Source organism: Brachypodium distachyon, chromosome 1, assembly GCF_000005505.3.
Source record: "Brachypodium distachyon strain Bd21 chromosome 1, Brachypodium_distachyon_v3.0, whole genome shotgun sequence".
Lineage (NCBI taxonomy): Eukaryota > Viridiplantae > Streptophyta > Magnoliopsida > Poales > Poaceae > Brachypodium > Brachypodium distachyon.
Window position 1 is genome coordinate 53,153,830 of NC_016131.3, and position 15,165 is coordinate 53,168,994.

The following is a 15,165-nucleotide window of genomic DNA, read 5'->3' on the forward strand; positions in this document are numbered from 1 at the left end:
ATTTAACGTGAATGTTGTATGGTACTCCCCCCAAAAAATCTGATGCGCTCATGCTGTTGCTGACTTGTCCTAATCCGAGTTGTAAAATTTCTTGTGGATTTGCTAATAGCTTTGTCAAATGTCAAGTGAGAATTCCTGTATTTAACCGTTTAACGTATGGCCTTGAGGGCAGCAAGAGGCTCTGATAGCAGTCTCTTGCAAGTTGCAACAAGGTAGTACTAGCACATAAAACTTCAGCATTGCATTATTGTGAACTTTCTTGCTTCTGATAGCAGTCCGAGTGTAAAGCTCGTAATGCATGCGTGGACAGTGATTGTGCTGCCCTCCAAATTCCAATACTGGCCGGCCCCATCCACCAAAAAAGTCCAGAAAAAAAGTGAAAGAAAGCTGTGCTTTTGTACGAGGATATTATTCAAATATTCATGGGCTAGCTGGCAAGCATAGCTCGCATCTTTTTAAGCTGTTACTTGTATACTTTCTTGGGCATGACACTGGCATGAGATCGAAATGTTCTGTACCTTTTTTGCCTTTTTTGTACCCATGGACCATGGTTTATGCGGCAAGCAATCTCATCTTGAGCCATTGTTTCTGCATGGTTCATCGTTATTGCTGCAAGTTAATTTTGTTGGTTCTGTCCGCAGTTCTGTGCATCTGAGCTCGTAGTATTAGGATTTTAAGGGACAATGGAATCGTGCCACTGCAAACGTCTAGTTTGTTTTGAACACGCAAAAGTTTGATGGGTTCGAATGATCAGAAGTAAACAAGGAAATTCAGATTTCGCAAAATAGCCCGTTGACTGAGCCGTGGAGCTTGTCATTGGTTGGTCAGGTCAAAACTCGCGCATGTGGATAAACCCGGTCAACCTAGTATAGATTTCTAACGGCGAATTGGTTGCTCTTTCTTTCTTCTCTCCTTCAACTGGTTGTTGTTTACTCGTGTGTTTATCCATGATGATAGTACCTGATAGCTGCGCGCTGACGGATGACATGCTAGCGAACGGATGAGGAACCGCTGGCACACGATTTTATTTCCGCTCCCCAGCTGGACGTGATCAACGGTGCGCTGTTTTCTTATCTCATCTGCGCGACGGGGTCGCAATCAGACGTTTTATACGTAGTGGGTGTGGGTCGTCGAAATTTGAAAAGACGGGGCTAACAGAAATGTTTCGTTTACGTGAAGAACTGAAGACTTTGTGTTTCCGTTGTGGTTTTCATAATAGAAAAGGGTAAGAAGCCCGGTTTGAAAACACAAATATCTCGTTTATTACGTGCGACAGCCACACTGGTTTTTTTTTTTGACCGGAGACAGCCACACTCGTTGGCTGAGTCTCTGTACTTGTTTGGTCTTTTTTTTTTCAGGGATGTACTTGTTTAGTACTGCTACGTGCAACCTAACTCACGTACACTTCGGGGCGTATTGGGTGCAATATAGCACTATCTTTCTGATGCCCGTAAATCTTGTGCATTTTCTCGCAATTCACCACCAAAAAGTCATGAAAAAAATCCAGGGGTAAAATATATATTCTCTCCGGCCGGAATTACTTGTCAAAATATACATGTATCTAGACACTTTTTTTTTATCTATATTTGGGCAAATTTAAGACAAGTCATATGGGTCGGGAGTACACTAAAATTGGTCAACCTACGTTAGGTGTTTGTCGCGATTTCCTCTTCTCAATTGCTCCTAATATGTGTCGTATTTAAAATTGAAATTTTAATATTGACTTGGAATAAGTTTAAAAGCAGAAAATATCATGTGCTCCCACCCCTTTGGGTGCTAATGCATGGCAACACCCCTAAACTGTTACCAAACAAATTAAAAATATCCAATGAGTTCATCACATATGTGTCTAGAATCACACAAAATTTGAAATACAATTTCGTTATACACAAAGAGAAACAAATTAGACAACCAAACATGAATAGTGTTTGATTGTATATTTTGTGTTTTTATCATTTTACACTATACATATCTATATGTGTCTTTTTTTTATTTCTCTACATGTATAATGAATTTGGATTGCAATTTTGTGGGGTTGTAAACACATACCTAATGAACTCATTTTAAAACATTTTAGAGGTGCTACCATGCGTTCACTAAATACTTTTAGGTTCACTAATTCTACATTCAAAAGGTTTTTGAAATTTTTGAAGGAAAAATACCAATATTGACCCAAGATGATTCTAAAATGTCACAAAATTGTAGCCTAGATGTAGTGATCCACAACTCAAGATACAAAATGGCAAATCTGAATGTGAATGGTATCATCTGGATACAATTAAACATAGATTTGAATTTAGTACTATTCACAAAGTTAACAAAGTTGTAGCTCACCACTCCTGAACCGAATGAGTGTCATGCCACGCGCTTGGGTTGAGCTCAGCTAGCCCCAGCCATCCCTTGACCATGTTCCAAATACAAGTACAAAATCTTCAAAATAAATAAAAAAATGCACCGTGTCTCCGGTTCGCTTTTACAAAGCTGGCAGAGATCACAAATTGACCATCCACGTTTTTCCAGTCTGTCCGTGGTTGCAGAGACCACAAATTGACCATCCACGCTTTTCCAGTCTGTCTGTGGTCCAAACTCTGTTGTTGATCGCGAACCATGCAAATAAACCTTCATTGCATTTTAGAAACTTCCAATTTCCCCACACAGCAGGAGAGACACCATATTCATGATTCAGTATTCCAAATTGGTCAGCAACTGATAATTGACAAGGGTTGGTCGGTAACATCTGCCAGCATTGCTCATTCTGGCAAAAAATTAGAAAGAAAGAAAAAATCTCAAGGAAAAAAGTTGACAGCTACCAAAGATACCCCAATGACATTCCCCAACAAACAAACCCCATACACGCCATTGTTTTCTCCCTCGCGTACAGCTGGACGCTTCGTTTGCTTCTTCCGTCTGCTCGTCTCTCTCCTCCCCTCGCGAAGACAGAACAGCATAAGAGAGAGAAAAGCGAGAGCGCTGCTGAGCAAAGCCAAAAATCCCCCCACGAGAGCAAGGCGAGGCGAGGCGAGGCGCGAGAACTCGTCGCCGGCGAGCGTGCCATGGCGGCGGCCCCGTCGAGGTCGCGCGGTGACTACGACCACCTCATCAAGCTCCTCCTCATCGGCGACAGTGGCACGTACCTTCTTGCTCTGCACCCAGCAGAATAAGCTTTCCCCTTCTTCTTCTTCTTCTTCCGCCCCAAATTCGTAGTGGCTGCTTCTATTTTAGCTTGAAGGTTTAGCTTGTTTCGTGTCTCTGGTTAGATCGATTTCCCGCGAGCTCTGCGCGATATAGGCTGCTGTCTGTACCATTCTCTGCTGCGTGTACTACTCCCTGTCTACTTTTGCATCTCTGAACGACTCGTCGTTGGGACCGAAAAGTACGGAGTGTTGCTTCTAAGGTTAAGGGACATGATCTCATTTAGTAGAGTGTTATATAGCTGTAATTAAAGCTTCAGGAGTGGTGGTTGGATATTTTGGTACTCGGTGTAGATGTACGTGTTGCTTGATTTAGTTTTCTGGTTGACATTCTTGTCAACAGACATTCCTTTTGTGAAAACCATGGCAACCATAGGTAGGCCTGCAAATAGAACTTGTGACCCAAACAGATTGCGTGACCTGCGCCGGAATCCATCTTCTCCGCAGATTAGTTTCTGAAATAGTTCAAGAATGGGCACCATTATGTATGCGCTGTTATTTGGAACATAAACATCTATCCTGGTTGTACAAATGTTCTTTGCCCTTCATTTGTATTTTTACATCTCTGCTAAAGTAGTCGTTTGCTGGTAAAATGCTGAAAAGGGTGCCGGAAATTAGTCTGTATACAGTTTATTGAGTTGAAATAGAGCGCAGTTAGCAGTTTGGTGGCCTACAAACAGAAAGCAAAGAGCTGCATGTTTATTCGTCTCCCTTGGATCAAAAGAAAGCAAGGAAGAAGGAAAAGTGGTAAACTACACCTGACAGTCAAAAGATACATTTAACGATGTAATAAGAGATATGATTAAAAGAAAGCAAAGAACTGCATGTTTATTCGTCTGCCTTGGATCAAAACTGAGAGCAAGAGTGATTTATCTCGATTGTCAAGATATTTATTGAATGGTCCAAATCTAGTGCAGTCCTTGAGTGCAGCTACTTTGGCACACCTTATGTGCCCTCATTCTTCTGACTATTCTGTTATGTGATTTCTTTTGCCATGCGATGGTGGTGTCTTGTGACAACTTCCTCTCAGATAGTAAAATACTGTATTCATTCTAATTGGCTGTCCCTTCTTTTAATCTGCAGGAGTAGGAAAGAGTTGCTTGCTACTGCGGTTCTCTGATGACACTTTCACTACAAGTTTTATCACCACCATTGGGTATGCACACAGCCATCATTCTTTCTTCTAGGCATTCAATTGTGGAAGTAAATATTCTAAACTTGAATTTTTCTTTGTTTTAAGCATTGATTTCAAGGTTAGGACAGTTGAGCTTGATGGAAGGCGTGTAAAATTGCAGATTTGGGATACAGCCGGTCAAGAACGTTTCAGAACAATTACAACTGGTATATACATTCTCTTTCCGTCTGTATTTCCCAAGTTGGACTAAATATGAAAGCCAGAGTAAAAGTTGATTCTCAATAAAACATCACACTTAGAACTCAGTGCTAGCTAGTTATGCCATTTTGACCGAATGCATTACCAGGTTCCAGTTTGTCCTCAAGCTGGTATCAGAGAATATGCTATTGGTAAAAATAACATGTGTTGATATGCTACCATTTTGGAGGCGTATAATTTCCTTTATTTTATTTTCAAAAAGGAGGGAAAATCCCTGGCCTCAGTATCGGTTGATGCACACAGCCGCATATTTTTTAAACGAGTTTCAAAGTCACAATATCATCCGCCTTACACAAAGCAAAAGCACTGGATACAAGGTACAATCATGCATCACATATCATATTGCTAGCACGCCAACCATACAGGTTGAAGAAGTTGGTTGCACCCAGAGTCCATCGAAGCCCACAACTCCTCCCGTTGCAATAGGGACCATCAGACCATGTATGGATCCAGTGGGACGTGATATGGATAATTTCATTTAAATATTTAGTACTCTTCAGGTTCTTGAATCTGGATTATTAATTTTTAGAAAATGGAAGCTTTATTACCTCCGGCCTCTGCATCTAGGATGCATACAGCCTAAAGTCTTACATTATTCATGACAACTTGAAACACATGACACCATCAAAAAGTGTCTTGAATCTGGATGTATGGTGTTTATCTGCTGCCTGTATTTTTTTTTTTGAGGGAAATGCCTTAGGTCAATAGACCTATTGCAAAATTTTATTAAAAGAAATGTAGCCAAAAGAATATTTACAAAACTCTAACCAAGACGGTTAGAAGTATAAAAAGAACAAAAATAAGGAAATCAACGAAAAGCTGAGATCCAATCCTGCAGGCACGCATATCTCTTTCTTCTGGCTCTGCCTGTAATTATGACATCATGTTTACAAAGTTTTGTTTGGAGGAGCTTGAGCTTGGTTCTGCAAAAAGGCATAATTCTTAGACTGAAGTCTTAATACTGGCAGCATTATAGAACACACACGATATGTATGTAATTTAAAAGTTAAACCTAGTTTTGTAAATAAAAGGAAACTCTTGTGGTAAGTACACAAGGCTGGGCTTAGTCAGGCTATATTTGCGACATGCTAGGCTTATCTGATATTTTAGAAGTTAAAAGGACAAGGCCTGAGCTTACCTTGACAAGGACTGAAACCTGTGAAGCCAACTGTACAGGCCCAAAAAAAGATCTTGCTCCATGCTTGATCTAGAGCTCTTGGCCAGTTTCATGTTGAACAGCTGTCTGATCGGTGCAACTTTAATCATGCATCTAAATTCCAACGTGTAAGCTTTGAGACTCGTATCATATTTTGAATAACATCAAATGCTGGAATTCATAAAAGTATGCCACGTTTGCTCTATGCTCAAATGTGAAAACTCTGCACAAAATTGTCCCTTCACATTCTTTCTACTTTCTAGTTAAAAAATTGCTTTGTAATCTCAAACCTGCCCAACCTTGCTTCTGAAAACATAAGCAGATCAGATGTATGTGCATATATGCCCAATTATATGTTGATGCCTCGATGACATATATTATTTATTTACTAGTTATCGAGAGTCAAATACTATAATTTCACAAAGCTTTGCCATATCTGACATTGTTATTGATGCTCCTATTTTATCCCTTTCCTTTATCCGTTTTGCAGCTTACTATAGAGGAGCGATGGGTATTCTGCTTGTTTATGATGTTACAGATGAATCATCCTTCAACAGTATCCAACAAGCTTGTGCATCCCATTTGTTGATTGAAATCTGAAAGTGCCCTTCATTTTTTTATTGATTATTTCTTAACTAACTTCTAGACATTAGAAACTGGATTCGCAACATAGAACAACATGCTTCTGATAATGTCAACAAGATCTTGGTGGGCAACAAGGTCGATATGGATGCAAAGCGGGTAACTGCTTTCAGTTTTCCCCCTAATCCTAGCTATACTTGGCTAACTTTCCTTTCTATGCCCACAACATAATGGTTCTTGGCTAACAGGTGGTGTCCACAGCTCAAGGTCAGAAACTTGCAGATGAGTATGGGATTAAATTTTTTGAGACGGTAAGATTTTGTCATATAAGCTAATTACTGAAGGCACATCTACTCTTTATCATAAAACTAGCTGCACCAGGAACGAATTTCACTTATCTTAATTTAATTTGTCTGCAGAGTGCCAAAACAAATCAGAACGTGGAGCAAGTATTCTTTAGCATTGCAAGGGACATCAAGCAAAGATTGACTGAAACTGTCGCCGCCGCAAATGAGGTAGCTATTCTGACATGTCATGAAATCATGCACGGCTTGGGAATCCGATATGTTCGATAACAATCGTCATCGCTAACCTTTACCAAATCATGCAGCCCCCAACTATTCAAATCAGTAGGCAAGAACCAGATCGGGCTGGTGGTGCCGCATCAAGGTGGTCATCGTCCTGCTGTAACACCTGATAAATGCCGTGGCGCAACTGCACGGCTCGTCCTAGCGTAGCTGATGCAATGACTGCGAGTTTACCGGCACCATCTCCTGTGTGTTTACTCCCGTGGCATGCCAAGATGTATATTTCGCCCAGTTGATTGATATTTAGTTCAGAAGATCAATTCTCTGACCATTGTGGTGTTGTTATTCCCCCATTGAGGTGTTTGTGCTTCACTTTGTTATGATTTAGCTCTGTCATTAGCGTTGATACTCTTATTTTAGCTCCAGGTTGCCAGAGCAAACATTTCAACAGATAAGCTGATGGATTTGCTCACTTTATGTAAACAGATCTTCTAAGAGACAGCAGTATCTGATTGTCTGAAGTCATGTTTGCACAGTAGTGCATGCATGTTGTCTCATTTCTCCCATGTGCATCTGATTCCAAGTTGGGCCATGAGCGACAAGTGGGCCTCTCCTTGTGCTATTGACTGCAATGGAACAAAATGTGGCTATACAGAAATGTGAAAATAAATAAATCAGATACTATTTTAGCTGGTATTCCTCCACAATTATAGTGAGAAGTTCAGAACAATACGTGCATTCCCTCTGTTCTTCTCCTGGATGCATAAAAAAATTTAGGAGTCTCCTGGATGCATGAATTGCCAGCAGCCCACATATAGCACCCCCACCCCCTGCCAAGGGTAGATTCAATCATTTTGAAAAAATTGCAACACTTATTTTAGGATGGAAGAAGTATTTTCTCGGTGAACAAATTCTGCATGCAGCTAAACTTGGTACAGCTAAGATGATAGAGCATGTTTGTTTAGTAGAAGCTTCGTGAAGCTTCGCGGATTTCTCACACCAGTCTTTGTCAATTATAGACGTGACTGTGAGAAGACAGAATGGAGGGACATATTTTGCATTGATCACTTTGGAGTGATTAAATACGAAGCTAGGCATCCCACGCTGTACCAGTTGCTAATCTCGGAACATAGGTCCAAAATCCCTACTTAATCAGCTGTCTCATCTTCGCTCCCGTCAAGTTAGCAACTCTAATTAGCATCATAGAACAAGGGGAATAGAATAAACTCCCCTGGTTAAAATAATAGCAAAAGGAAGAACAAAAGGCATAACGAACCCAACTGGCGACAGCCTCCCAAATGGCCCCCCACAGCTTAACCCAACCGAAGAACATCCAAACCTTCTGATTCCGATCAATTAGGCCCGGACAGTTCCATGCCAACACAAATCCAATGATGACCTCTCAATATTTATTTTTTTAGCAAAGTGATCAAATCTAATCATCGGTTGTTTGATTTATTCCGTGACATTATCCTAATCATCCAATGCTTGCTAGCTGCTGGCCGTTTGAGCTGTTGGTGTTGTGGCAAATGTGCTGTTGGTAGGCGTTGCCAGTTGCCACCCTGTGTTTTGTGGCACCCCTGTAAGGAAGAGAAAAGGAAAGGATGGAGAACTCATGGTGGGTTGGCCAATGCTATGCTGCCGGCATGCCTGTCTCTCTTTCTCTGAAATACTCATCATGAGAATTACTCTACTAAAATTTGTTTTGTGAGGAAAACTCTACTAATATGTACTCCCTCCGATTCTAAATTGTTGTCGAAATATGTCACGCACTGTGACACACCTGGGCCATCTCTCACCGACAAAGCCCAGCCCAGACGAAGTACTCGCCAGAGGAAAGCGGTGATCCGGGATTGAGCAAGCCCAGGCCCAGTTGAGACATCGTCGTTCCCCTCCTTAGTCTCCTGTTTCCGGCTTTGGCAAGTATGTCGATGAACTGAATTCCAAAAGCACTTGCATGCTCTCCGCACCTTTCCCTTCCTCCTTCAAATTCACCCCTCATCTGAGTGGATTTGTGTATCGGATCTGTATACTGTCTAGTGAATCGCTAGAGAATGTCATTTGTGTGACATTTTGGTATCAGAGCCATCTCCCCCAAAAAAAAATTCCACTGCTGCTCCAATTCTCTCGGGCGATTTGTGAAATCCTTAGCGACGGGTGTTGTTTCTCCTTGAGAATCGACGCAAAACACCTCCGGTGTACCCTAACTCAATTGAATTGCTTTGGAGTGAGCCGCCATGGCGAAATCGACCAAACCCACGCTGACAGTTCGCATGACGACCGCCGAGCTTTCGCTTCAGGAGATCCAGCAATTGATCGCATCGGCGGCGACGATGGCGCGCGACAATGCCGCCACGGCACAGGAACACACCAAGCAGATCAATCTCATCGTCGGTAAGCTCGATTCTGTGCTCACCACTCAATCCACGCTGCTGACAGAGGGGCGGCAGACGAACTCCACGATGACCCGGTTGGTCAACTCAACAAATTCGCTACACACGGAGTTTGCGGGGCTGGTGCATCGGATGGACATGCTGGAGCCCATTCCATCGGTGTCACCCATCCCCATCGATGATGCCCAGCGGGCCAATGGCCATGGCGAGGACTTGCATCACCAGGGGACCAGTACCAGACCGCCTCCGGTTTCTGGTCGGCCCCTAGGCCAAGGTGAGCGTTACCACGCCCAATTCGACATTCCCTTTCCTGCACCTGCGAATTCACATGAGCATGGTGCTAGTACCATGTACTGACTTTCCTCGATTTGATGGTGAAGACCCTAAATGGTGGAAGGAGTGTTATGAGAAGTATTTCCACATGTTTGATGTACCTCATGCAAATTGGGCTAGTTATTCCACATTGCATTTTCATGGCCTTGCTAACTCCTGGCTTCAAAGCCATGAATCTCTACACCCCATAGCCACTTGGTCAGATTTAGTCCTTGCTGTGTTCACTAAGTTTGATAACAAACAAGTATGAACAACACCTAGAACAATTGTTTAAGTTGAAGCAGATGGGTACTGTTCATGAGTATCATGTTCAATTTGAGGAGTTAATGCATAAGGTTCTAGTCCATAATCCTAGTTATGATGAGATATTCCTAGTAAATAGATTTGTTAATGGTCTAAAGTCTAGCATGCGCATTGCTGTAAGATTGCATACACCTAGAACTATTGATACGGCCGTGTGTTTGGCTCTTGTTCAGGAGGAAGAATTGGACTTCTTGAAGCGAAAGCCATATTATAAGGCTGATGGAAAGGAATATACCAAATCATTCCAGAAAGCTTTGGTCCCATCAGAGAGTGTGTTGGGTCCTACACCTGGGACAGATAAGCACCACCAGACCACATTACATGAAAAGTATGAATCCCTGCGTGCTATGCGACGAGCTAAGGGTTTATGTTTCAACTGTGGTGACAAATTCAGTCCTAGTCATAAGTGTGCTAAGCGAATCTCTGTTCATGTGTTGGATGAGTTGTTGGAAACATTACAGTTGGATACATCTCCCACATCCACTTCAGTTGATACAAGTGAATCTGAGTCTGACACTGAGCTGATGAGCATATCTGATGATGCTCTGCATGGTACATCCAAGAGGAAAACTATTAAACTTCAGTGTTATGTGGGCAAACAATCTCTACTAGTTTTGGTTGATTATGGCAGTTCTCACAACTATGTCAGTGAACAATTGGTCCAAGCCCTTAAGTTGTCTACTGTTCCAGTATCTGCAGCTTCTGTTCAACTAGCTGATGGCAAACCACTTTGTAGTGATCAAGCTATTCAGGATATGTCTTGGTGGACTCAAGGCCATACATTCACCACCTCACTCACGGTGTTGCCATTGGGCTGTTATGATATTATCTTAGGGATGGATTGGTTATCTGACTGCAGTCCTATGTATGTGGATTGGAAAACCAAGAAGATGAGGTTTCACCATCAAGGTACCAGAATTACCCTTCGAGGTCTTAAAGGCACTATTTCTGGGTGTCTTCCCTTGATTGCTGTTCAGATGACCAAAATGCTTAAGCATGGTCACGTTGAACAAGTGTTACAGTTATGTCCCATTTCTTCTGACTCATCAGTGGCTGCACTTGAAATAGTTCCAGTGAAAGTTCAATCCCTTCTCCAGAAGAATTCAGCTGTATTTGCTGAACCAACTGAACTTCCTCCACCCAGAGCCTACGATCACACTATCCCTTTGTTACCTGCTGCCAAACCTGTCAATTTGAGACCCTACAGAGTATCTCCTCAGCTAAAAGATGAGCTTGAAAAACAAGTGTCAGATATGTTGTCCAAGGGCTTCATCCAGCATAGTATTAGTCCTTTCTCTTCTCCCGTGCTTCTGGTGAAAAAGAAGGAGGGCACCTGGAGGTTTTGTGTGGATTACAGACAAGTGAATGCTATTACTGTGAAAAACAAATATCCTATGCCTGTGGTAGAGGAGTTATTGGATGAACTAGCTGGAGCTCAATGGTTCACCAAATTAGATCTCAGAGCAGATTATCACCAGACAAGAATGGCTCGAGGGGAGGAACCAAAAACAGCTTTTAAAATCCATAATGGCCACTATGAGTTTAAAGTAATGCCCTTTGGATTAACTAGTGCCCCTGCAACATTTCAACCAGCAATGAATCATATCTTTCAAGACATCATCATAAAATTGTTCTTGGTATTTGTAGATGACATTTTAGTATACAGCAGCACATTGTCACAACATTTACTCCACCTCCAACAAGTCTTTGACATCCTCCACCAATACAAATTCTATGTCAAGTATTCCAAGTGTTCTTTTGTCCAGCAACAACTTGAATACTTGGGTCACATTATTGGTACTCATGGTGTGTCCACTGATCCCAAGAAAATTGAAACTGTTCAGACTTGGCCAGTTCCTCATACAGTCAAACAGGTCAAAGCTTTTCTAGGGTTAGCAGGTTATTATAGACATTTCATCCGCAATTATGGGATCATTAGTAAACCTATGACAGATTTGCTAAAGAAAGGCAGAGTGTTTGTGTGGACAAATCTGGTACAACAATCTTTTGACACCATTAAACAAGCTCTCATCACTGCCCCAGTCTTGCAACTTCCAGATTTTGGAAAACAATTTGTCATCGAAACTGATGCTTGCCATAATGGCATTGGAGCTGTTCTTCTTAGTAAGGCATTGGTACCAAAATCACAGGGCATGTCCACTTATGAAAAAAAATGTATGGCAATGCTCATGGCAGTTAAAAGGTGGAGATCCTACTTACAGCATTAGGAATTCATCATCAAAACAGACCATCAAAGTCTAGCCCATCTGTCAGATCAGAGACTCACTACACCCATTCAGCAAAAGGCCTTTATCACTCTGTTGGGTTTACAGTATAAATTGCAATATAAGAAAGGTTCTACTAATCAGGCTGTCGATGCTCTCAGCAGATGTTTTGACATTGTAGAAACTAATGCTATTTCTTCTTGCATTCCTAAGTGGACAACTCAGCTGATTGACGGTTATGATGATGATCCCTTGGCATCAGAACTTATCACTGCTCTGGCTACAAACCCTGCAGCTCATGAACATTATACTCTGCAAGATGGGCTACTCAGATACAAAGGGCGGATTTATGTGGGCACCAACACTCAGGCACAAAACCACATATTGCAGGCTTTACATTCCAGTGGCATCGGGGGCCATTCTGGTTCTACTGCCACATATCATAGAGTCAAAGCTCTCTTTGCTTGGCCACATCTGAAGCAAACTGTTGACAGTTATGCCAAAAATTGTGCCATCTATCAATAGGCCAAGGTTGAACACATTAAGCTCCCTGGGTTGTTAAACCCACTTCCTATTCCCACACAGGCTTGGTCCATTATCAGTATGGATTTTCTTGAAGGCTTGCCAGTGTCAGGTTCTGCCCATTCAATTTTTGTGGTCATTGACAAATACACAAAATACGGGCATTTCATTCCATTGAAACACCCATATACAGCTCCACATGTGGCTCAAGTCTTTGTTGATAATGTGTACAAACTGCATGGCCTTCCTGAAATGATCATCCCTGATCGTGATAAAGTATTCACCACTCACTTCTGGCAAAATTTGTTTAAGCTCACTGACACAACCTTGAATATGAGCAGTGCTCGTCATCCTGAAACTGATGGTCAAACTGAACGTTTGAATCAGTGCCTTGAGACCTATCTCAGATGTTTTGTTCATTCCTGTCCAACTAAGTGGAGACAGTGGCTACCACTTGCAGAGTTCTGGTATAATACCTCATACCATTCGGCCATTCGCACAACTCCCTTCCAGGCTCTCTATGGCCAACCTCCGAGACAACTTGGGGTTACAGATGCCTCAGCCATAGTTTTGAATACGACGTGGCAAGTTGTGGCGACCCACCCCCCTCACAGCTTTATAACGCTTATGGGGTGTGGCATTGCGACTTCACAGAAATATACTCGCTTATAATGGCACTATATAAATCATCAATGTAGTACATGTGCATATCTTGATGTTGAAGGTTGTGCATAATCACTATAATATACATATCAGACATACTATAGTAGCATAGTATATTGGCTATTGAGTAGACATACAAAATTGTTGAGGAATTATAGGGACAACATCAACTGCATATTTGAAATTGTTGAGCAATCATAGGGACAACATCCACTGATTGATAGGTAGCATCTTAACTGAAGTATAGGAATCATAGGGGCAAGAATCAATGAAATCAACAGCAATCAAGGACTCAAACATGGTAACTAACCATGATCACATGGACATCAATCAAGGGACTCAAACATGGTAACTCAATCAATCCAGGACTCAAACATGGTAACTAATTAGAGGGAGAGAGAGAGGGGAACAGAACAGAGTAGAGGGAGAGAGAGGAACAGAACAGAGTAGAGGGAGCGAGAGAGAGAGGAACATAACAGAGTAGAAGGAGGGAGGGAGAGAGAGGGCTGGCGACAGGGGATGGAGCCGCCGGCGCTGGTCGATGGAACCGCCGGCGATGGGGGATGCAGGTCAGTGGATTCTCTCTCTTCTCTTTCTCCCTCCCTCCCTCCGTGCAGATTGGTTTTTCCCCAATTTATGTTGATTTGGTCAGTCGATTCGCTATTTCCCTCTCCGCTCTCTTCCTCCTTCCCGCGAGCCTGCTATTTCTCCTTCCCCGGCGCGCGTGCCTGAAATTTCTCCCACGCATAACTACTCTGCGAGTTCGGTGGTGTGGCGTCGTATTCTAACCACCACATCGTCTGTACCGTCCGCGGACGTGATCGCGACGCCACAGGACGCCACCGAGATGCCACAGGCGAATTTTGTCGCGTGGGTGGACGCGACGGAGGCCAAGGGCGCCACGACGTTGTAGCGTCTCCATATCGACGAGATTGCGACGTATTAAAAACTATGGCCTCAGCTATTGCTGTTCCAGATCTTGATCATTGGTTAAAGCAACGTGCGAACATGAACATTGTGCTTTAGAATCACTTGCTACGTGCCCAACAACGTATGAAAGCCCAGGCTGACAAGGGCCGTTCAGAACGTGAGTTCGCTGTCGGTGATCAGGTTTATCTCAAACGGCAACCTTATGTTCAAATGACCGTTGCTCGCCGTAGTAATCAGAAGTTGTCCTTCAAATACTTCGGTCCCTTTTGCATCATCTAGCGTGTGGGCAAGATGGCCTATAAGTTGCAGCTTCCAGCCAGTAGCAAAATACACCCTGTCGTGCATGTTTCAGTTCTGAAATCTGCTGTTCCAAGTACTACTAAGGTATGTCCTGACCTTCCTGACGTCTGTTTCGATACTGATCACACTGTTGTTCCTGAAGTGATTATGCGACGCCGGATGGTCAAACAAGGACCGGGCACTGTGGCAGAAATTCTGGTGAAGTGGCAAGGCTTACCATCTCAATTGGCCACTTGGGAGTCACTGGAAGATATGCGTCAGCAGTTCCCACATGTCATGGCTTGGGGTCAAGCCAGCACCAAAGGAAGAGGGCTTGTCACGCACTGTGACACAACTGGGCCATCTCTCATCGACAAAGCCCAGTCCAGACGAAGTACTCGCCAGAGGAAAGCGGTGATCCGGGATTGAGCAAGCCCAGGCCCAGTTGAGACATCGTCGTTCCCCTACTTAGTCTCCTGTTTCCGGCTTTGGCAAGTATGTCGATGAACTAAATTCCAAAAGCACTTGCGTGCTCTCCCCACCTTTCCCTTCCTCCTTCGAATTCACCCCTCGTCTGAGTGGATTTGTGTATCGGATCTGTATATTGTCTAGTGAATCGCTAGAGAATGTCCTTTGCGTGACAAAATATTACATATATCTAGACGCTT

The 15,165-nt window shown here is 42.8% G+C and overlaps 1 protein-coding gene across 1 annotated transcript; it reads left to right on the forward strand.

Annotated features, from left to right (window-relative positions):
* The first annotated feature begins 2,872 nt into the window (after positions 1-2,872).
* Positions 2,873-7,406, forward strand: LOC100841973 (ras-related protein RABE1e). Its single transcript, XM_003557376.4, has 8 exons — positions 2,873-3,126; positions 4,275-4,347; positions 4,432-4,532; positions 6,231-6,296; positions 6,387-6,481; positions 6,571-6,633; positions 6,742-6,837; positions 6,933-7,406. The coding sequence occupies exons 1-8, from the start codon at positions 3,054-3,056 to the stop codon at positions 7,017-7,019; spliced, it is 654 nt and encodes a 217-aa protein (XP_003557424.1). The 5' UTR covers positions 2,873-3,053; the 3' UTR covers positions 7,020-7,406.
* The last annotated feature ends 7,759 nt before the right edge of the window (positions 7,407-15,165 follow it).

Bases quoted from the DNA above. Each gene is read 5' to 3' on its own strand.
- LOC100841973 (XM_003557376.4), top strand. From the start codon at position 3,054: ATGGCGGCGGCCCCGTCGAGGTCGCGCGGTGACTACGACCACCTCATC. The intron at 4,348-4,431 runs GTATGCACACAG...CTTTGTTTTAAG, and splicing joins AGTTTTATCACCACCATTGG to CATTGATTTCAAGGTTAGGA. The intron at 6,482-6,570 runs GTAACTGCTTTC...CTTGGCTAACAG, and splicing joins TCGATATGGATGCAAAGCGG to GTGGTGTCCACAGCTCAAGG.